This window comes from Calypte anna, chromosome 1, assembly GCF_003957555.1.
Source record: "Calypte anna isolate BGI_N300 chromosome 1, bCalAnn1_v1.p, whole genome shotgun sequence".
Taxonomy (NCBI): Eukaryota; Metazoa; Chordata; class Aves; order Apodiformes; family Trochilidae; genus Calypte; species Calypte anna.
Window position 1 is genome coordinate 142,032,437 of NC_044244.1, and position 21,970 is coordinate 142,054,406.

The 21,970-nt window shown below is 38.2% G+C and overlaps 1 protein-coding gene across 1 annotated transcript; it reads right to left on the reverse strand.

Annotated features, from left to right (window-relative positions):
- Positions 1 to 9,284: 9,284 nt before the first annotated feature.
- On the reverse strand, positions 9,285 to 20,511 carry TNFSF13B (TNF superfamily member 13b). Its single transcript, XM_008492632.1, has 6 exons — positions 20,107 to 20,511; positions 19,918 to 20,023; positions 12,122 to 12,178; positions 11,660 to 11,772; positions 11,414 to 11,564; positions 9,285 to 9,743 (listed from the first exon to the last, which is right to left on the reverse strand). Exons 1-6 carry the CDS (start codon positions 20,431 to 20,433, stop codon positions 9,631 to 9,633), a joined length of 867 nt encoding a protein of 288 aa, XP_008490854.1. The 5' UTR covers positions 20,434 to 20,511; the 3' UTR covers positions 9,285 to 9,630.
- Positions 20,512 to 21,970: the final 1,459 nt, after the last annotated feature.

The following is a 21,970-nucleotide window of genomic DNA, read 5'->3' on the forward strand; positions in this document are numbered from 1 at the left end:
TCCTGTAGAGGCATGAGGTTTCCACAAGCCTCCTCAGTTTAAGAAACACATGCAAGGACTCAGACCATTTTAAAACCAGAATCTACACGTTTTCCCACTTCATTCTTTAAATGTCAGTATTGTATGCATTTATGTGTGTATTTATGTATGTATATATATATAAATATAAATTTGGGACTTGTCTCAAGCTTTCTGTTCACCAACAACAGGCTGGATTAGAAACAATCCATGAATACACACTTGCATTCTTAAAAGGACTATTGATATATTCCAATTTAATATATTCCACTTCCACTCAGAATTTATTTGGCTACTTTGCTTACCCAGTTTATCAGCAAATGCTGCCTTCTGAAGTAGTCTTATATAATAGGGAAGAATAGATCACCTTTAAATATTTAGTTTAATGGTAGATTACAAATGATGCTATAAAGACTACCACCTTTCTTTTGGTTTTATATGCCATTGTTGCTCATTTTGCAGACTGTTGTTGCTTTTGCTTACTGTAGAGCTTCTCTCAACCCATTTAATCTCTAAGTGGGTTGATTTAACCATTAATTCCAACTAAATCCCACTTCTACCTCTGCACTTGAGCATAATACAGTAATTTGACTATACACAAGTCTGACACTGGTGTATAATACAATAGCCTTTCGTTTTTCTTTCTTAACCTTCACCTTTCTTTCTGCAACAAGTAAAAAAATTAACAATGATCCTGTTCCCTTCCTGTATGGGAAGCTGTGTAATGAAATTGGTGTACTCCCTTTTGTGATCTCCATCTGCTGCAGTAATTAGGGCTGAGATTAGCAACTTTGAAAAGATGCATTGTGTGAGGTGGTAGCTCAAGGGTCTTATAGCCACAGAGAGTAAATGCACTTTTTTCAAGAAGGTAATCTGCAGTATTTTTCACCCAATCCATGAATCATTTTCTTTTGGAAAATTCAAACTGACACAGAAGTGTCTGCTTCTCCCCGTGGAGTACAGTAAGGTTCCAGATGGTTGCCTCAAAAATGGAAGCATACTCATTGCAGATGTCTTCATTAAGTCAAAAGAACCTCGTCCTGGGTGTATAAAGAAAGCCAATATAATCTGCCACATTGATAATCAGCAGGATAAGAAAATGGAGCAATAAGGCTGTGGTGAGCCACAATTGTGTATAATGTTCCCATTCTGCTTGGCTTTTCTTCATGGATCAGCAGCTTGTGCATCCCAAGGGATCAGTTTTAGTAAAACTCCTTTATGAAGAGAACTAATGAATATCTATATATATATATATATATATTCAGCATCTCCACAGAAACAAATATTTGAGGAGCCTAAAACGACACATTAACTCTAGAAGCTGTGTATTTTAAAGTAGTATGGAAAGGATGGGATTTGCTTGTTCCCATTTTACCAGAAAAGAAGTTTGTTGCTAATATGAAATGTGTATTAGAAACTTAAAAATGTGAGGATAGCTACAAGAACACAAGTAATGCATTTAAAAGGTAAGACACTTATGACAAAATAAGTACTGCTAAATCAAGGGGAGGAAAATGTATTTATTAAAAACAACTAAAAGCACTGACTTCCAAAAAATAGATACTGTAGTCTTTACACCATAGTCTTTCAACCTGGTTAACAAGCGAAACAAACTAAAGTGTTCAGTTGCTCAGAGTTTGCAGAAAGATCCCTTCATTCTAGGAGTATGTGGATTAATAAATCTACAAATCAGAATTTCTCATACTAAGGGAAGCAGACTGTCAAACATAATACATTGAGAGTATATAGACAGCTATGCAAACAAAGGGAAGGGAGAGACAATGGTAAGGTGGGCCCAAACAACACTAGGACATGACCACAATTCTCAAAAAGTTAAGACCCAAATTTTTGCTGTCATTTGACCTAGAATCAAAGACACAGTCCAGTACAGTTCAAGATCACTAGTTTTGTTCAGGCTTTGTAAGTCAACTATGCTCACTTTAAAGCTCCTTCTTTCCAAAAATATAGCATGTTGAGAAATAAACCAGAAATTTTTCTCTTCCCTTAGACAAATCAAAGGAAGTTCAAGGAAACAGTTTTGTTGTTCCATTTTTTTTTTCTCAAAAGCACATTCAATACATAAGAGACAGTTTTGGCTCACTGTTAATTCACAGGCATAAACGATGATTTCATCTGCATTGCTGCCCCATAAGCTTTTTTTTTTTTTTTTTTCCTCTTTTCCACTTGCACTGTCAGAAATTATACAGTCAGTTTAAAGGAGAGAGGATTTTTTACTAATACCGTGTTCTGTGCTGATATAAAATTGTAAGAGTGATGCCACACTTGGTGTGTGCACTGCTCCCTTCCAATGGGGCAAGGGAGGCTGTACCCCCATACTGTAAGAGACTCCAGATCCTTCAAATCAGTGAGGATTATGATTGTGTGAGGTTATACATCAAAAATTAACAATGGAGACAATCCAAAATAGTTTAAAAAATACCAGACTATGTGCCTCTCCTGTTTCCATTTCTCACTGCTTCCACTGATGGTGCAAGATTTGTTCTGGCTGCCTAAGAGGTACGGAATTATACCATCATCATTTTACAGGAAGAATGAGGTACTCAACCTCATTTCTCATCAGCCTGCTCAGCTTCTTTGCACCAGGTCTGACTCACACTTCTAGTGTAGCAATAAAGCATCATCAGGTTCAGCATAGGGACTGGTAATTTTGCTTGGTGATTGCAACAGATAATTGAATAGAGACATAAGTATGACCCATCATGAACTTGCTCTCAGAAAAATTAGTGGTTGTGAATAAATGTCAGGCTAGCACAGGACTGGAAGATTGAATGGAGCAGCTGAGATAGCAGGGGAAGACAAGGCAGCAGCAGTAGGAGCACAGCAGTATTCTTGTCATTGCCTTGGCTTTCTGCCTCTCTCCCACACAGCTACCTCCCACCTACCTCTCCCACCTGCCACAGCATCTGTGGTGCTGCTTCACCCCAGTCACTCACTCTGTTCTTACTCTCGCCTTCATGGGGTGGGGGAGGTGGTAAATCACCTCTTTGGAAAAAGAAAAAAAAATAAAATCAATAAAGTTATTATTGTGGAACAGAGCTGTATAGCTTTTTAAATCTCTGTCATCCTTGTGACCTCAGTCAGAGGACAGACAAAACTAGGTACAAAACCCTTAGCCAGATGTCTGCCACCAGACACTGCCTGGCTGCTGTCCTCTGGCCAAACTTTCCCCTTACTCTTCCATCTCTAAAAGTGCTAAATTTGCTCTCCAGTGGTGTCAGAGACTACGAAGTGGTTGCCTTCTAGTTCCCTTTACAGAGAGGCAAACACTGTCTAAGCACAGGTAGAACTGTCACCACTCCTCCCGCAGCTACATGTAGTAATTTCTGTGAGGTTTGTGGATAGTGGAACTTCTAGCTCAGAAAATAGGAACTAGTGCCTGGAGGTCCTCTGTCTCCAGCTGCCACCAAATCTTCCGATGCAAAGTTGAATGTTCACAGTAAAGAGAGGCCAAAATTGTCTTCACTCTCTCAGTTCTATTTCCTTGCATATGTAACAGAAGTTACTTTATATAACTTCAAATTCTTCCCAGTAATATCCCCATCCCACAGAGTGCACACAATGTCCAGCATCTAAGCAATAATTTAAGACCCTTTCCTTCCTACTTTTGCCAACACATTGCTCTTGGCTAGCTGCACACTTCTAACTAATTTTGCATCTTGATGAAAATTTGTTTTCTCCAGGGTTTTTTTCAGCATATTTGTTGCTGTAGTGTTTCTAAGCAGGACTGTACAGCCCTCCATATAGTCAAAGCACAGAAACTGCTAATTTCAGTTTCATCTGTGAGTCTCAATACTTCTGCAAATGAGACCACAAGGTCATCATCAGTCAGTCAGCCAGAAAAAGAGGAACCACCTGTGAAAAATCCCATTGAAGGAACTCTGTGGTAAAGAATAGGTCAGCTTGGAAATTTTCATGCAAAACAAAGCTTCACCAAAAATGCCTACTCAGATTTTAAATACCTCTGGGGATGGTGACTCCACCACCTCCCTTGGCAGCCCATGCCAGCACCAGCCTACTCTTTCAGTAAAAAATCCTTCCTAATATCTAAGGCTAAACCTCCTCTGGTGCAAATTCAGCCAATTTCAGAGTGAAGGAACTGTTAAAAATTGAAACTGATGTCTGGAGGGAACTCAGATAAGACTTCCAAAAGGGCTGCTGGGTACTAAGCCAGGGAAATAGAAAGTGGAAGTCTCCAGATTCAACGGATCTCATCAAGACTCCCTAAACCAAGAAGCTCTTGAAGGCCAGTACCCCAGGCTCAGTCTGGAAGGAAAATTTCCCTGCAAGTTGACATTGCAGTCACTGCAATGATTAACATTCTTCAGGATTAGATATGGGATCTGAGAAGCTGAAGTTTGATCAAAAAGCTTTAGAAAGCTTTAGGTCAAAATTAAAGCCTCAGATTTAAAAAAAGGAGGGAAAAATAAAAATCTGCAGCAAGTAAACGTGGCTTTTAAGCCAGCTCTCACAGACAGAAAGAGAATACAGTTCTGATTAAAATAGGACACCATCATTTCTCTTCTTGCATGTTCTGCTTAATTTATAACTTCCTTCCAATATTTCTGAAAATAAATCTGGGCCCCATCTTGAAACACTTTCCATCAATATCCGATTTTCCACAGGATGAAGTGTCTCCTATCCATGGAGTGAAGTGGGGAGTGCAGAAAAAAAAAGAAAAAAGCTAAAGAAAACCTGTGACTGAATGAAGATTATAATTTGGCCACATGGTTTGATTCAATTTACACTCTTGAGTTTTGGATCAAGCAGTACCCAATGACTGCTGGCAGCTTGCTGTGTTTAACTGGAACCTGCTCTGTGTATTACATAAATGTTTGCTTATACTGCTGAAACACACACTGAGAAACACATCTTTCATTTGCACTCAGGAAATGAACCCCTTTTCTTCCACAGCAGGACCCTTTCAGGCCTGTTCTCAGCAGTTTGAGTCCCCTTGCTGCCCGACACGTCCTGGCTTCTTACCATAGAATCAGCCAAGGGAAAGGAATTGTTTGGGAGGCCTTTGCTCCAGTTTGTTCAAAGCAGGATCAGCACTGAATTCAAATCATCTTGCTCAGGACTTAATCCATTAAGGTGCTGGAACTCTGTAGGAACAGATTTTTCACAGCTCCTCTGGGCAACTTGCTTCAGTGGTTGACTGTCCCCATGATGTGACTCTTCACTTAATTCCAGCTCAGATTTTGGCTAATATACAGCTGATGTATGCCTGTATGTATGAATCAGTGCCATTAGGTCAAAGTGAAGGCAATACACAGGAAAGACATGGTGGCCAGAAAGAGCTTAAGGTTATTATGCAGCCATTATCACCTGCAGCTTGCTATCTCCTTCAGCCATTATCAACCTATTGGTTGTCTGGAAGTTTCCTCACAATCTGCTAATTCATGGAAATGCTGTAGACCAAACTTCCAAGCTGGAAGGTATAAATATGTCCAGTTACCCAAAAAAGTTTCGAAGCAGATCCAGCAGCAGCTGGACCGCCCAGGCTTTCATTCTTCCCACTGTGATAGAGAGGACACTCACACCATGAAAGAAGAGGAAGAATGAGTGCTCTGCCTGTTGGTTAGGAAACTCTTTTCCCCAGCAGTGCATGAATTACAAATTCTGAGTTACGAATTACAGAGCTGATGAGTTAGAACCTTATGATTTAAGTGATGAATTAGTTAATTCACATGTTAGACTAGTTTATACAAGGGCACATTGTTTGTCAGGCTTCATTTTTTTCCCAATAAACTTGTAAAATGAGAAATCCAAATGGACCGTGACACTATGGCAATATTTTTTTTCATTATGTCAAGTACAAACCTACGAATTTGTGCTCATTGTCTCTTCACACATCACCTCTCAAAGAGTGTGATTCTGGTTCTTGGCAACCTAATTTGTATTGAAAGGCTTCTATTACAGAATCATATAATCTTTTTGGTAGGAAAAGCCCTTTAAGAACACCAAGTCCAACTGTTAAGCCAGCACTGCCAAGTCTATCACCAAGCACCACATCTGCACATCTTTTAAATACCTTCAGGGATGACGATTCCCCTACTTCCCTGTGCAGCTTGTTCCAGAGCTTGACAATGCTTTCAGTGATGAAATTTTTCCTAATATCCAATCTAAACCTCCCCTGGCACAACTTGGGGACATTTCTTCTTGTTCTACTGTTTGCTACTCCTTGGGTTAGTGCAGTGGTGTTTTGGAAGCTGGAGGGGGCCACAGGAGTGGGCCCTGTGAGAAGCTGCTGGAAGCTTTCCTGAACCCTTCCCTGCCTCTGTCCAAGGCCAAGCAGATATCAGAAGCTGGATGCACCTCTGCAAGTAACATATTCAAGAAAGGGAAAACAAAACTGAGAAAATATATGAAAAAAAGAGACCTGCAGAGCAGAGGTGAAGAGTCGGTGAGAAAGTAATGACAAAGTAAAGACACCAAGGTCAGTGATGAAGGAGGGGTAAAGGTGCCCGAGCAGAGATTTCCCTGTGGTCCCTGGTGAGATGGCAGCTGTGCCCTTGCAGCCCATGAAGGAGCACGGTGAGCAGTCTCTGAAGGACTGTGGTGGGGTAAATGTGGATTTGTAGCCCCTGAAGTGACACAGGAGGGCAGACATGAAGCAGCAGCCTGTGCAGGATCCCTGAGAGGGTCAAATGTAGATCTGCAGCCATGGAGGAGTCCGTGTCAGAGGACGTGACTGCTCCCGCAGCAGCCGTGACTCTGTGTGCAGCCAGGGCTGGAGCAGTTCCTGAGGGACTGCACCTGTGGGAGGGACTCATGTCCCAGGGGTTCCTGAAGGACTCTGTGAGAGGTACCCCGCGTTGGAGCAGGGGAAGAATGTGAGGAGTCCTCCCCCTGAGGAGGAAAGCGGCAGAAACACCGTGTGGGGAACTGACCCTAAACCCCCCCTGCCCCTGCCCTGTGCCCTGAGGGGGAGGCGGCAGTGAAGGGATCCGGCATGGGAAGAAGGGAGGGGTGGAGGGGGAAGGTATTGAGATCTGGACATCTCATTCTCCTTATAGATTAAATAGGGTTGTTTTTTTTTCTATTACCATAGTTGGGGAGTGAAAGCCTTTTGTCTCTATTAATGAGCCTTTGGGTGGATTTTCCCCTCCCTGTCCCACAATGGGGGTGGGGGGTACCTGAGTGGAGGCCCAGTTGGTACCAGCTGGAACTAAACCTAGCTAAAACCTCCTTTCTCCTGTCAGCCCCCCTTTCTCCAGGCTAAACAACCCCATTTCCTCATTAGACTTGATCTCCAAACCCTTCACCAGCTTCACTGTCCTTCTCTGGATACTCTCCAGCACCTCAATGTCCTTCTTGTAGTGAGGGGCACAGAACTTAACACATTACTCTAGGTGTGGCCTCACAAACACCAAGTAGAAGAGGACAATCGCTTCACTTCTTCTGCTGGCCACACTATTCCTGATACAAGCCAGGATACTGTTGGCCTTCTCAGCTACCTGGGTGCCCTGCTGGCTCATATTCCACCAACTGCTGACCAATACCCCCAGCTCCTTCTCCTCTTGGCACCTTTACAGCCACTCTTTACTAAGCCAAGTATTTACCAAGTACTGCATGGGGTTGTTGTGACCCAAGTGCAGAACCTTGGTCTGGGTGCACTTTGCACTTTGATCCCTCCTTTAGCAAAACCATTGGGAATGAGGTATTCTCTTTATCTTCCTTCTTTGGTCATAAAATGATGATCTATTAAAACTCAATTTTGTCCAAAAGCGTATTGATTTGAAAAGACAATTTTTCTCATCAAGCCAGAAGAAAACTAACCCAACAACGACAGCTTTGTCAGTAGAAATCTGAACATTCTGTCAACCTGTACTCTATGCACACGTGGGAGTTCTCATTGTTCACATTTTTTATAAAGAAACTTGAGGTTCAGTTTCATCCTACTAAAGGAAAGAAGCACTTCTGAAATCTTCTTGCTCAGAAAAGAAAAATTTTCCTCCAAGCCACACCACACCCCAAGGAGTTTCCAAAGTTCTGTGCTGTCAACATTCACCAGCAGCAGAAGGAAGTAATATGGTGAGGAAAGAGGACAGTTGTAAAAACTGACTTAGCATCACAGATTTTTTGTTGTTCTGTATGTTTAAAATATTAGCATCTGTTTATATCAAAGCTACACTTTCTAATGTGCCTTCAGAACTGACTTAAGTGAAGCACACGCAAGCCCACTGAAACCACTGGGGAAACTTACATAGCAAAAGTTAAATTTGCAAGTTTAGACACCAAGCCTCTGGGAAAGCAACTGTAAAAATATTTTTTTCTACAATCACTATGAATGCTAAAATCAAGAACCTTCTGATTATGGATTTTGGGCATCTGTTTAATGTATAACAATAGTAATAGACAACTCACTGCATGCTAGCAATTGTTTTATCTACCTGCAGATTCACAGAACCTGTGGTTAAACTGAGGGCTCTTGTAGAGGATTTAAAATACCTTTTTGGCAAACCTAACACTTCAAAGTTTAATGATGATAATCATCATCATCATCATCATCATCATCAACATTATCATCTCAGTTCCAGCACACATAAGTAAATAAATTTCTATAAGGAGGACTTCCAGATATTTTGAAACGGTAGTTAAGCCTCATAAAAATCCCAGTGTGGTAATGCAATACAAATATATTTACTGCTGAAATGTCTTCTCAAAACCCAGAGAAGCTGAATCAATTGTTTCACTAATTTGATATTGTTCCTAATTCTTAGTTCCAAATCTCTTTTATTTACTGCCTGTCAGCACAAGACCTCAATCAAATCAGCACAATTTATAAAAACAGATGAAGAGGCTGCAATATACAAACCCATTTTCTTTACTAAATGAACTTCTATGACACAATTCTCAAGCCATTAAAAATTTTCAAATTATGTAAGTTTCATTACTGTGGGTTTTATTATTTTGTCTCTTTCAGCATCACTTTGTTATTTCTTTGAAGATCAGAGGAATAAATATTCAGTGCTTGTATTACAATAGCTCCTAGAAGTCTTGAGCACAATATTACCATGCGATCATCTTAACCATGCAATAGCCATGGATTCTTGAGGTTAAAAAAGGCATAAATCTTACCTACCAAACAAAACAGAAAGAAAAAAAATAAACTTAAAAAAACTTGTTAAGCCTCTCCACAGATCTGATTTGTTGTTATTGTTGTTGTTGTATAACAGACATGAGCAATTTATTCAAAACTGCAGAAAAAGCCTATGGCTAACCTAGGGATTTGATAGTCACTTGTCCTCTTTGTGCTATCTTTATGGTAAACTCTTCCCTTAATTTACCCTATGGACTAGTAACTGTTCCAAAGCCAAAAAACCCCATTGCTTTACACTTGTAACTTTGTCTCCCATTGTCTAAAATAAGTTGGCTTTATGTTAATCACACGATGCTTACATCTCATAAGTATGTCTGGTTTGTTTACTGTTTTGTGTTCACTTATTACACTGAAGAAAGGTTCTCAGAAGTTGCTGGTGGATGTGGAGATACCAAATTGACAGCTTTATTAAAACTCAATATATTTAATAACAAAAGCATAGAAAAAAAAGAAAACTGCATGAAGTATAGTAACAGAAATGAAGGGCTTCAGAGGAGTCTAACTGCACCAAAAAAAGTACCATCACCATCCAAAGATATTTTGGCCATTCTCCGTGGTATTGTAAGTTGAAGTTCATCCCCTTCTTCTAATTTTGCAATGCCTGGCAAAAGATTTGGAATATTTTAAACTTAGTATTTCAAATATATTATTTTAATAAATGGTATTCAAAAAGTCATTACATATCATTTTAAAAAATATAAGCATGGCTTGTTACTTGTGATGAGTGCTTTTTTTCTCTTTAGGCACAATCTTTCAAACTGCAGCCTACTCAAAACTGACACTTAACATCCTCTGTGGAGCTGGACCTACTTTCCACTCTGCAATCAGTATAATAGAGTTCACTTAAGCAAATGCTGCAAAAATTCTGGTGTACCCAGATTCCTTCTGCTACGGTGGTGTGATGGTCGAGGACAGCACTGCTTATTGCTGGTCCTAGACTGCTCAGTTCCCACTTCTGTAGGGGATCTCATGAGCTTTACCAACCAAATGAAATTACCAGACATCAGCTGATCCACTGCAACAGCAGAGCACAAAAGTGCTTCCTGCCTGCCACGCATCGGCTGAGAGGACACAACCAAAAGCAACTCCCCTTTGAGTGGCAGTCCCTGAGCTAAGAGCTCATCTGGCATCTGCTCCAACACGTGCTTAAACACACGAGATATTGCACTCAGGTTTGGTTTTCTGAGTGAAAACAGAAGAGTGGGAATTCAGGAAGCAGGAACTGTGGAGTGGCAGGATTGAGCAGATATCCTAGTTAAGGAAGTGGGGGGATTAATTCAAGGGGGAAATAAGAGGATGGATGAAACTGAAGGTGGCTATAATGCAAGAGAGATTGTGTGTGTCGGGGTGGACATACAGAAAGTTAAAGAAACTGGTCTCTCAGCTAGGAGAAAGTCCTTATTTATATTATTTATATTTGGAAAAAAAATAGCTTCCTTCTCTATCTCGTTTTTTTAATGCCACTACATTCCATCACCCAATGTAATTTTCTTTATATTGCACTGAAAAAAATGGTAGTGTGTTTTCACACAGATCTTACTGAAAAATAACAAAACAGGAAGACTTCAAATCCACCACTAAGGGGGAAAGACAGACAGATAAGAGCTACTGAATGAGGTTCAATAGGCCTTGAAAATAATTTCTTAAATTCTACTGCAGGGATATATACACATATATCCAGCATTGAACCTGCTGGACTTGCATTAACTATTTTAACTTGTCTTTCTTGTGGTGTTTCTAATTTGAGCAGTCAGAAAGAGCTCCTTATAGGAATCAACTACTTTTCATCTAATCAAAGAGTAAAACTGCAGCACCCATTATAAGGAGTAGAGAATAAAACTTAGACCTTTGGAAATCCCACAGTAAGGTATTAAAAAATTGGATAGTTAAAATTCATACATATTTTATTGGGATAATTAAATATGGAATTCAAAGTGTAGTTAAACTGATTTCTTCAATAAGAAAAATATTTGTTCCTTTTGCCTGCTTCAGGAATCTAACTGAAAGCACCAAAGTAGCTAACCAAATTATATAGTTAATGAAGAAAGACAAATTAATCATATCAGCTAAGTTAGATGCATACCCTCCAATTGCCTATATATTTTATATAAAACTATATTTTTAAAAGTATTCTCTAATTTTTCAGTTAACCAGATCCATTAATGCAATCCATTTCTTTACAACCATCACAATATTTAATCACCCAACATTTCAGCTGCTATTTGACACAGTATGTTCATAAACAAAGAAAAAGAAAACTTATATGTTTACCAGCAGTATAGCAAGAATTATTCGGATAAGACTGTGGCATATTTTGGATGCAACGAAACAGTGTCACCAAGCTGAGATCATCACCAAACACGTGGGCCTTCTTCCTCTGTATTAGGTGTCCCATAGCAAATGTTGTGTCCGTATATAAAACCTAAAGGATGAAGAGGTTCAGACATCAAAAACATTGTGTGGAGACATTAAAAATAATTTACAAATTCAGGTGATAAGCAAACTGAGATTTCTCACCTGGCCATATATGAAAAAATATCCTGTTTCTTTGACCACTATTTTATTTCCTTGTTCTTCCAGAGCTGTTCCCCGTTTAAAGCTCAGAAGCCAAGGGACAATGCTTGAATCATCTGAAAGAAATAATAATCTTCTGAGTAATCTGAATGAAAAGTTACTTTCTTCATTTTCATTCCCCAAAAATGAACAAGGATGACTTCTAGTTAAGACTTCCAGCTGGATAGCTGGATAGCTGGATTTCCCCACTGAAAAGAGGATATTTGCAAGAGTTGACTGTATAAAGGCATCTCTCTCTCTCTCTCTCTCTTTTTTGTTTGGGGTTTTTTTTGTTTGTTTGTTTTGTTTTGTTGTTGGTTTTTTTTTTACCTCCATGACACAGTTACTGCTTTGAAGTCAGATGAAATTGGATGAAAAAGTTGATACATGAAATAGTTACCTATAAATCATGAAACAGATTCTTACCTTCCTGTTGGATATCACTTTTGCTGTCAGCGATCAGTTGCAGGCAGGGCTGCAGCACTGCAAAGTGAAAGCATTTTGAAATCAAAGATGTAAGTCAGTAATAGAACAGAGTAAGCTTTTAAAACTATTTGTTTAGAAAGGAAGGACACGAGAAAAAAAATCTCCCAGTCTCCCTACTTATTAGAAAGCAATCTGTCAGTTTTAATGAAGATCATACTCAAAGCCAAGCAAAAATTCATTCTACAACACATAGATAGTAAGTAGATAACTTTCAGACATCCTGCAACTAAGAAGGAAGGCTCAGATAGCAGCACAAGTACCACTTGCTTGTTTAAATCTCTAGTTCTAGTGTAACTCAAAAATGTAGCAGTAAATCAAAAGAGTAAGGAATCATCAGATCAATTAACCTTGCTCATTTTCACAACAAATGCTCAAAAAAAACCCTGCCTGCTGTGACATATACGAGATTCTCTAATGGTGTTTACTATATTATTTATATAAATCAGTTTCCAGTCATAGCTACTGTAAAATATTAGTCACATATAGTGGTTACATGGTACTTTCAAGACAAGTTCTCAAAATCCATACAGACATAGTTTTATAAGTATATAATATGTTTTCAGATACCCCCAATCAGTCACCCTATACTGAGACTAAGAGGGAAGATACAGAAATGACTGTTAGCAAACTGATGCACACTTAACAAATAGCTTAGAATTTCTCAAAACTGATGTGCTACTCAGAACTGTATGTGACACTGATGAGAAACTGGGACTTTGATCAGAGAAAAATAATGCAGTATGTTAAAATACAGATTCACAAAGATCTTTTAAAAAACCATCTGGTAAGCATAAATGTCAGGGAACAGGATAAAAAAAACAAAGGGTAGTTGCATTTGCTTAGAGCATATTTTACTTAAAACATCTGTCTCTGGTGCTGCTTGAAAGGCTAGACAAAGTGTTACATACATACATAAAACATACAATGTACTTGAAAGAAACCAAGTGAATGTACTAACAGTCATAATAATGTGTTAAAATATACAGATCTTCAAACCAAGAATTTAAAGGCACCTGAATTCCCTGTCTTCTGATAAGGAATACAAAAAACAAGTCAACACAAAATTGAGGAAGGTCTCATATTTTACTCATTTTTCTATCACACTTGTGAATATCAGAACTTTTGGAAAAATAAGTTTCCAAGTAAAAATAAAGTGTGACTTTCTGGAGTCGCACAACAAAGCACATCAGATAATTTATTTGAAAAGGTATTAATTTACTCTCTTTTGTAGTAAAGTGCCTCCTTAGTGAATGGAATTTTCTGATTCTGTAGTATTTCAGTAAGCTAAATAAAAATCTTGATTCTTGCTTTGAAAAGAACTCATTAGTGTGGCCACTGGACTTTTCATTAACCAACAAATCCTCTCTTGTTTATGATTCACCAGCTGCTGCCCAGCTGGGTACCAACAAGTGGTGTCCTCAGGCAGTACAAGTTATGGCTACTTTAGCAGCTCCTGTTAAACTTGCACATCAAACTTGATTGACATTCTCAAGTTTTGATTGACATTCTCAAAACTGTCCCAGTTTAGAGCTTGAAAGTCTGGGTTTATGTTTCGGTTGTTTGCAGCATTGAAATAGTAGTCATCACCATCAACACAAACCAACTCCCCTTCATTCAGTTTATTATATCAAATCTACATATAACCTCTAAAAAAATCTCACTATCTTTGTGTCTTTTTTTTTTTTTTTTTTTTTTTTTTTTTTTTTTTTTTTAATGCATGCAGACAGAAATAAGGCTCCACAGACCATAATAAGCTTGGTCTTCAGGGAGAAATACAGATAAAGCAGTGTCATTCACGACAGTATAGAAAACAGAAATTAACACAGTTAACTAAAGTCAGGAAGGAAAACTAATATTTAAAAAGAAGTGTTTGAGGGATTGAGCAACATGGTTAAAAAAGATGTTCAGAAGCCAAGACTGACACATAACTATTTCCAGTATATACAAGCACTTCACTTTGACCCCCATGGAATTAAATACATGCTTAAAAATCACTAATACATTGAAACAAATTCAGAGTAAACAACAGTAATTTTGAGGAGAAAACATGGAGTATATTTTCTGGGTAAATTAATAGGGATTTTCAGTAAAAAGTTACCATTTCTAAGAAATGTTTTTCTATTCCTAGAAGGACCCAAATCTTACCAGAAGTACAATATCAATAATATATGCATTTAAAAATATGAGTTGAACAGTTACTATTAGTACTGAGCAGAACATATCAAAAGCTTTACCCGAATGCCCTTCAACTCAGTGTAAATCAAACCTGAGCATCAGGTTTGTATTCTAAAATATTTTTAACAATTAATAATGCAAGCAGATTACAGGATTCATAAAATTTGTCTTTAGAATGAGTAAAAATATCTACACTGAGTGTCACCATGAAGTCTAGCTGTAGAATGTATCTAGAACAACCAAGTGTGAACCCATTCTCTTGCAGATTCATGTAATTGCTTTGCTTTGACAACCATTTATTTTTTTCTGATTTTAACCACACTGTGAAGTGTGGGTGAGGAGAACATTTCAGTCTCTCCTCTTCCATGAACAGAACATTTGATTCTGAAGAAGTCAGTCACTTCAGATGTCTTTATAAACCACAGCCTGCACCTCAAAGTATGTGTTCTCCACTGGTTGAGCAATGTAACCACAATTTTTTTAAAAAAGCTAGCTTTTGCAAACAGATAGGAATGCAGACTCCTTAATATCTGCATGATTTAAGACCTGATATTGGTAAAACCAAATTTGTTCTCCAACACGAGTTTTTGTATTATTTAATTTCTATAATGATTTTAATGGTTTGCAGTCCTACTTCATAATCCATCCAAACAAAATTTCAAGTTTGCTATCTGTGATCTCAAGAACAAATTTTTAAGTTTCAATATCTGAGGGCTGAGTCGTGTATCTCATTTTTTGATGAAATAAAAAGCAAACCAAAACAAAACAGAACAACAAGAACAAAGCCAAAAAGACACAAAAAACCAACAAAACCCACCCAAATGCTGAACTTTAAAAACCAGACCCACTTGTTTAGGTTCCTTCTTTGGTCTAGATCTGTTCTCTGTAGACTTCCTGAAACATACTTAAAGACTACATAATTCAGTTTATAACTCATATGCATGTTCTTGATTTGCAGTTCCTCCCTTAACATCTTCATTTCTCATCACAAGAGATCTTTTTTTAATTTTTGCTTTTTAATTTTTATGTATCAGTAAATTTGTTGCATTTTAATTAAAAAGCCTTACATGGCATTAATCATGGATCAAATAAATCCCTGCATTAAAATGGCTTGGTCATAGTTACAGATATGACTCAGATCTAATAAATATCTTCATAATATTGGTAGCATTAGTTTGGCCTCACCAGAATATGTTGCAATTGGAATAATAAGGAAATAATTTAGTAAGAATTAAGAATACCTTATGCATACTTCTTTACACAGTGTAAACCAGAATATTGGTTTTTAAAATTAGAGTCTACTTTTGATTGCACAGCTTTCAGCAGAATATGCAACACTGATTCTGTCATTAAGTGGAATCCTTCATGTAAAATTGCAAGCACTGTATTAGCTAATTTTCTATTCTTTCAGATAGAGGACTTACTTTTGGGTTAGCCTGGTATCATCAGAAACAAAAAAGAATAACATCTTTTCAAGAAGTAGGTCTTTTTTTCTTAACAAGAGAACTCTTCTATTTCCCTTCCTTAACTAAAAAAGAAGTAATCCAAATATTGGGTGAGGGAATTCATGTTCCACTTGCAAAAGTCCATGCTATCCCTCTGTGACACGGATTTGTGACAATAACACACAATCCAAGCACTTCTACCCCACCAATGTACCAGTTTGCCAGTAAGGCAACTCTACCAAGAACAACTTATACATCATGTTTGCATGGCAATAGTTATTTGGGTTATTGGTGTTGCACCTGGGAACTCCTAGTAAAAAAATACTTGCCAAGTCCTATATCTGGTTAGCCTGTTTTCACTGCTTTGTGTAATTACTTAGAATTTCTCCAGAGTTCCTTCCATACACACCATCAGACTGGTTGAGGTGGATAACTCAGTACACCAAATTAAATACAAGGATTGGAGTCCTTGGGTGCTCCAATCTTATCACAGCAGAACATTGCCTGAATTTGAGTTTACAGAAGGCCTGGTGCTTGCTTCCTTAGCTGGCAGCAGGAATGAGAATCCTACAATAACGATCAAGATGAGGCACAGATAGAGCTTGTAAATGAAACTTGACATTTGTACACTGTACTGGTTAAGGAAATGGAATGTGTGTCTTGTTCCTGAACTCAAGAACATATTGAGCATAGACAGAAATGTGCAGGCAAGGCAATCAATAACTGTGACCAGAGCATAAAATTCATGAAAGGTTTTTGTTGTGTAGCAATTTTCCTCTAGAGGCAAAGTTTATTAAAAAAAAATAATAATAGAAAATTACACCTGTTCTTATGTGTCCTGATAAGACATTTGCCAGAATTAGATGATCTGTCTGCACATTAATATGTGCCTTTCTAAATCACCCCTAACTCCTACTCTTTGTACCAAGAGCTCTGGTTCTGACTGATAACTGCAGACCTATATTTGGAATTGATGCTTGAAATGCATCTCTTCAACCTACTTGAGTTGGAAATTTTCTCAAGACTCAAAATGTACATACACTTACTGATGACTAATAGATTTATGCATGAACACAGACAAATACGTACCCCACAAAATATGAAAAAACAATGTGTTAGATTCATTTTCATTCAATTGCCATTTCAATTCAAATTCTGATTAATGGCCACTTTTATGTAAATCAAGCAAACAGAAAAGAGAATAAATGTTCAAGTACAGTTGTGCTGGGCCTAAGAAGAAGTGTGGGGCATCCAATTCTGGAATAATTAAATTTAAGAAACAAAAACAAAACCAAAAAACTTAACCTAGAATTGAACCACAACATTTTTATAAACAAAATGATGGATCTGGATTTTTCTTCTGATCTCTAATGAGAAACTATTTTTTATCAATGACATTTTCAAGTATTCACATTCTAAGGAATTAGTCCATGTTAAAGTGAAAATATGAGTCAACAGTTAACTATGAGACCAGACTCTGCTTTGATACCTTATTGAAGCAAAGAGAAGCTGAACAAGAGCAAGGAACCTCACTCAGTCAGACCAGAGTGAGTGCAGTGCATCCCCAGGACAATTCAGAGTCTGACAGGATCCTGGTACCCAGAAATGGATATGAGAAGATCAAAATGCAGGGCCAGTAACTGTGTGTACATGACCATTAAACAGACAGGGTTCAGCACTATGAATGCACCACCATATTATTTTGTTTACTCTCTTAAAACAAAATTTAGCTATGACTACCAGGTGCGTGTTCACCAGTCAAGTCTGACCTGAGAAAATTAAACATCTTAGTGAACCCTAAAAAGTTTAATTCATTCTAAAAAAAAGCAGGCAGAAAAGATAATCTGATGGATGACTTGTTATATACGTGCAAGATTTCTAAGCTACTTTATTTCTTATCTATATACAAAAAACATGACAGTGTTAGAAAACAGTTTTGTAATAGGTAAGCCACTGTCACTTTTCCCTTTCAAGTGAATATTCTGTTCTTGCTGTGACCCATCCTAAACAATTTTAAGCCAGCTCCATCTTCAAAACCAAAAAAAACCCAAACAATAAACCTCACAAAAACTTACAGAAACAAGCTGCTTAATTCAAACTTTATGTGAAGTAAAATCATAGAATCATAGGATGGTTTTGGTTGAATATATGATTAAAGGTCATCTAGTTCCAACATCCCTACATGGGCAGGGACACTTCCAGACCAGGTTGCATCAAGCCCCATTCCACCTGACCTTGAACACTTCCAGGGAGGGGGCTGACAGAGTTTCTCTGTGCAGCCTCTACCAGTGTCTCACCACAATCACAGCCAATCATTTATTTCTAAGATCTTATTTAAATCTACCCTCTTTCCAGTTTAAAACTCTTCGTTATCACCCTATCACTAAAATGCCCTTGTAAAAGGTCCCTCTCCAGCTTTTTTGAAGGTCCCTTCAGGCACTGGAAAGCCTCTACAGTGTCTCCCTGGAACTTTCTCTTCTCCAGACTGAAAAACCACAACTCCCTCAGCCTGTCTTCCCAGGAGAGGTGCTCCAACCCTCTGAGATAAGTAGGTATAATCAAAGGTAGCTGCCTGATGAGAAGGATCTTACATCTGCCAGAAGTATGGCTGAGGAGCTCAAAACCCTTCTCTCCTCCATGCACTCTGAAACAGCAGAAAGAATAAAGATGAAAGCTATTGTGGAGGAAACAGAAAAACTTGGGGAGATGCTGTAACATGAATTTAAAAAAAAACATGCCTCCTTATTTTTGAACTTACTTGTGTACCTTGTGTACTTAGCTATAAAAGATTGCTAGCTTTTATTTGGGAGATGAAATGGGAGAGCAAGGAAGCTCTGTAGTTCCTGTGATAGGAAACAAGATACAAGAAATGAAATTTAAGCAATCTTGTCATCAGTCTTGTTTGTAAAATCACTCTTAGCCAAGACCTGGAACCAAAGATTACTAATGAAATAGAATAAATCCCATCTAAAGCAGTGGATTTTGAGTGATGAATATTCCCTTTTGAGAGACTTGAATATAAGTAGAGTGATTATATTCTAGAATTTAAATTACATTTACCTTGCTGAAGCTTAAGTGAAATACATTTCACATTAATTAGTCGATTAGCGTTTAGTCTTCAAATAACCTGCAAGTAGCCTGCAAATAACTCAATTTCAAATTAATCTATTAATAATTCAATACATCAGCTTTCATCAGTTAAAACAATCTGAAAGTGCAAATAAGAAGATTGAACTTATTCAGCAACCCAAGAACATTTTCAGTTACTCTGTGCAATTAGAGCATGTATGCTAATTGTTATAATAATATTCTGCATTTCATTCTCTCAGGCATTATTGTGTTTGGAAAGAGGAAAAGAAAAATATGTAGGTATTTTATCCCCCCCCCCCAAAAAAATATATCCCATTAACATTTCAGCATTATAATACATATTGGTTGCCTTTTAGAGAGCACAGTTTTCAGTGTTCTCTGCAGGACTTGTTAAAATGGCCATGACAAAAATTCTCACTGGACAGTCATGTCTTTATAAATCTTTCTGATTGTTTTACTGCAGAATTTACACTAAGCTTCTGAATTCCTTGTAGTCTCCTTTTTTTGACAGGTACAAGCTAGCCTTTCTCTTTGAAGGCTCCCCCTTCCCTAAAGTTAAGGAGTTTTCTTGTTATGGCTCTCTTTTAGGATGAACATGTTATCTCAGAAAAAAATGACTTGGAGTTTTTTAATAATAGCTTTCCCTCTCTAATACTGATCAGAGAGAAACAAGTTAGATATCACCTGGAGCTTTAATTCCATCAAATAAAAACCAGGCAACTTGCAATCAGAAGAAATTTACTGCATGATGGAGAAATACCTGTGTTATAAGCAGCAGCCTGGGATCTAACATTCAAAGTTTAACCTGCAGATAGCATGAATATTTTGTACCTTAAACAGTATAGTAACCTTTAAGGAAATATTCCCACAGTTAACACAACTCAGTCAGCATTAATTGTAAAAAGCTTAATGGGCTCTGGGAGCACCCATCAGCTGACAAGAGAAGATAAGAGTCAAGCACTGCTGCTCTTCTCAAGAAAGTATCCAGCTGCAGCATCCCAACCCACTTCACCAGCTGCTATTTACCTGTTTCTTCTGTGTGGGCAATGGACCTTCTCCCCCTGTTTCTGTTCCCATTCCAGATTTCCTTTTGGAAGCTTTCAGCTGGACCAGGGCCAGGAAGCCTGTTCTCCTAAGGGGAAGAGCTGACAGTCAGTGAAGGCAGCCTCATATTTCTCCATCCCTTGCAAGGCAAAAGCCATCCCTCCAGCTTACCTGCCAGGAGCCAGCTGCAGACACTTGCAGGTAGGAAGGAACAGGGGTTCCCACTTCATTTTCATCTGGGGACACAGGTGGCTGATCCAGAGGAGACCTTGCCTGGAGCCCATAGATCAGCTCGCTGCGCAGAGCTTCCAGTTCTGTTTTCAGGGTGATAACATGGTAAAGAGACACTGCTGCAAGACAAGAGGACAGGAGCATTGCAAGCCACAGGAATGTGACAGAAAAAAGTCCCGTGGTGCCTGCAGCAGCACCCGGGGGGGCAGAGGGAGAGGAGGCGGTATCCTTTTGTTGGATGACGTGCATACAGTCCACGGATTTCATCGCTGCTCTTTCCTCACTAAAGCCAGAGGGAGAGTTCAGCTGTCCCCTTCTGAGGTGCAATCCATGTTATCAGTTGCTCTCTGAAACTAAGGGCATCCAGAATAAGTGAACAAAACGCCCAGATCATTTCCTGTCATATGAAGCCGTTGATAGAACCATTAATCTTAATGTACAGAGTGAATGTCTAAGATTCTCTTGCTGTTCAGTTTTCTTCTTTCTCTGCTGCATTTTGGAAATAAATACTTTCTCATGAGCTGCTTGCTCAATCTACCTTCCTCCTTTCACTTTCAACTAATTTTGTGTCAGCTTACTATTACTGTTTCCCATTATCTTTTAAATTTAGGCACAGCCACTGGCAAGTTAGAGCCTTATCTACAAGTGCAGAAAGAATGTAAAGTTTCCTGGCAGTGTATCATCCAGTGCTACTTAAAAGATATATACATATGACAATGTGTGTGCCTGTCTGTGTGTAGGTACAGAGAGGTTCTGTGTACATACATAATATAATCTGTATTTTTGTATATATATGTTCATCTCTGAAGTATCTATATGCCCACAGGGGGTACAACCTCTTCAAAAAGAAAATTTTGAGGTTTCCTAAACACTACAGTGAAAAATATTCCCTGTTATGAGTAACTGATTACTGGTTATTACATGAAGTTGCAGATTCTGAAGTTCAGATCATCATATTCACAGAATCATAGAACTGTTATGGCTGGAAAAGACCTCTAAGATCACCATGTTCAACCACCAACATCCCTAACACCCCCCCCCACAAAAAAAAACAACCCAAAAAAACTCTATCCCCATTCCCACTAGAGCATGTGCTGAAGTGCCTCATCCACACAGTTTTAAAATACCTGCAGAGATTTAAAAATATTAACTTACAAAGGAGTGAGTTTTTATTAAATTTATCTAATAAATACAGTTTCTCTGCATATTTCAAGGACCTGGTCTAATGCAAAAGGAGACAGAGAAGCAGGGAGAGGAAACTTTAGGCAGGGAGGGGGGAAGTAGAAAGGGTGCAAAATAGACAATGGGAAAGCATAAGAGAAGTGAAAAAAAGAAGAAGGGGCATAGAAGGAAAATAACATTTAAAGAATTAAAAAAAAAAAAAAGGCAAACTTTAAACATATATACTTAAGTGAATTGTGACTGTCTGGCTTAAGCTCATCTTAAGATGTTACTAGTACTTTCATCATAAACTCCTGCATTAGGATTCCTTTCTTCTCTGAAGTAGCAGAAAGATTAACTAAATACCCCAAAAATGTTCATTACACTGTTTGTATTTTCTCTCTCTCTCACACACACACACACCACAGGCATCACTACCAGGACTAAAATCAACAGGTCAACTCCTGCACTGGAACCTAGATTTTACCATGTAAGTAAACTTTATCTTTGCAAGAGAGAGAACCTTAACAGGTCTGAGTACTGTGTAATGAATCCTAATGGCAACATTTGCCAGAGAATTTCAGACTAAGTTGACTCTGTTGGGAAGGAGAAAGAAGAAAGAGCAACACCAGAGTAAATATTT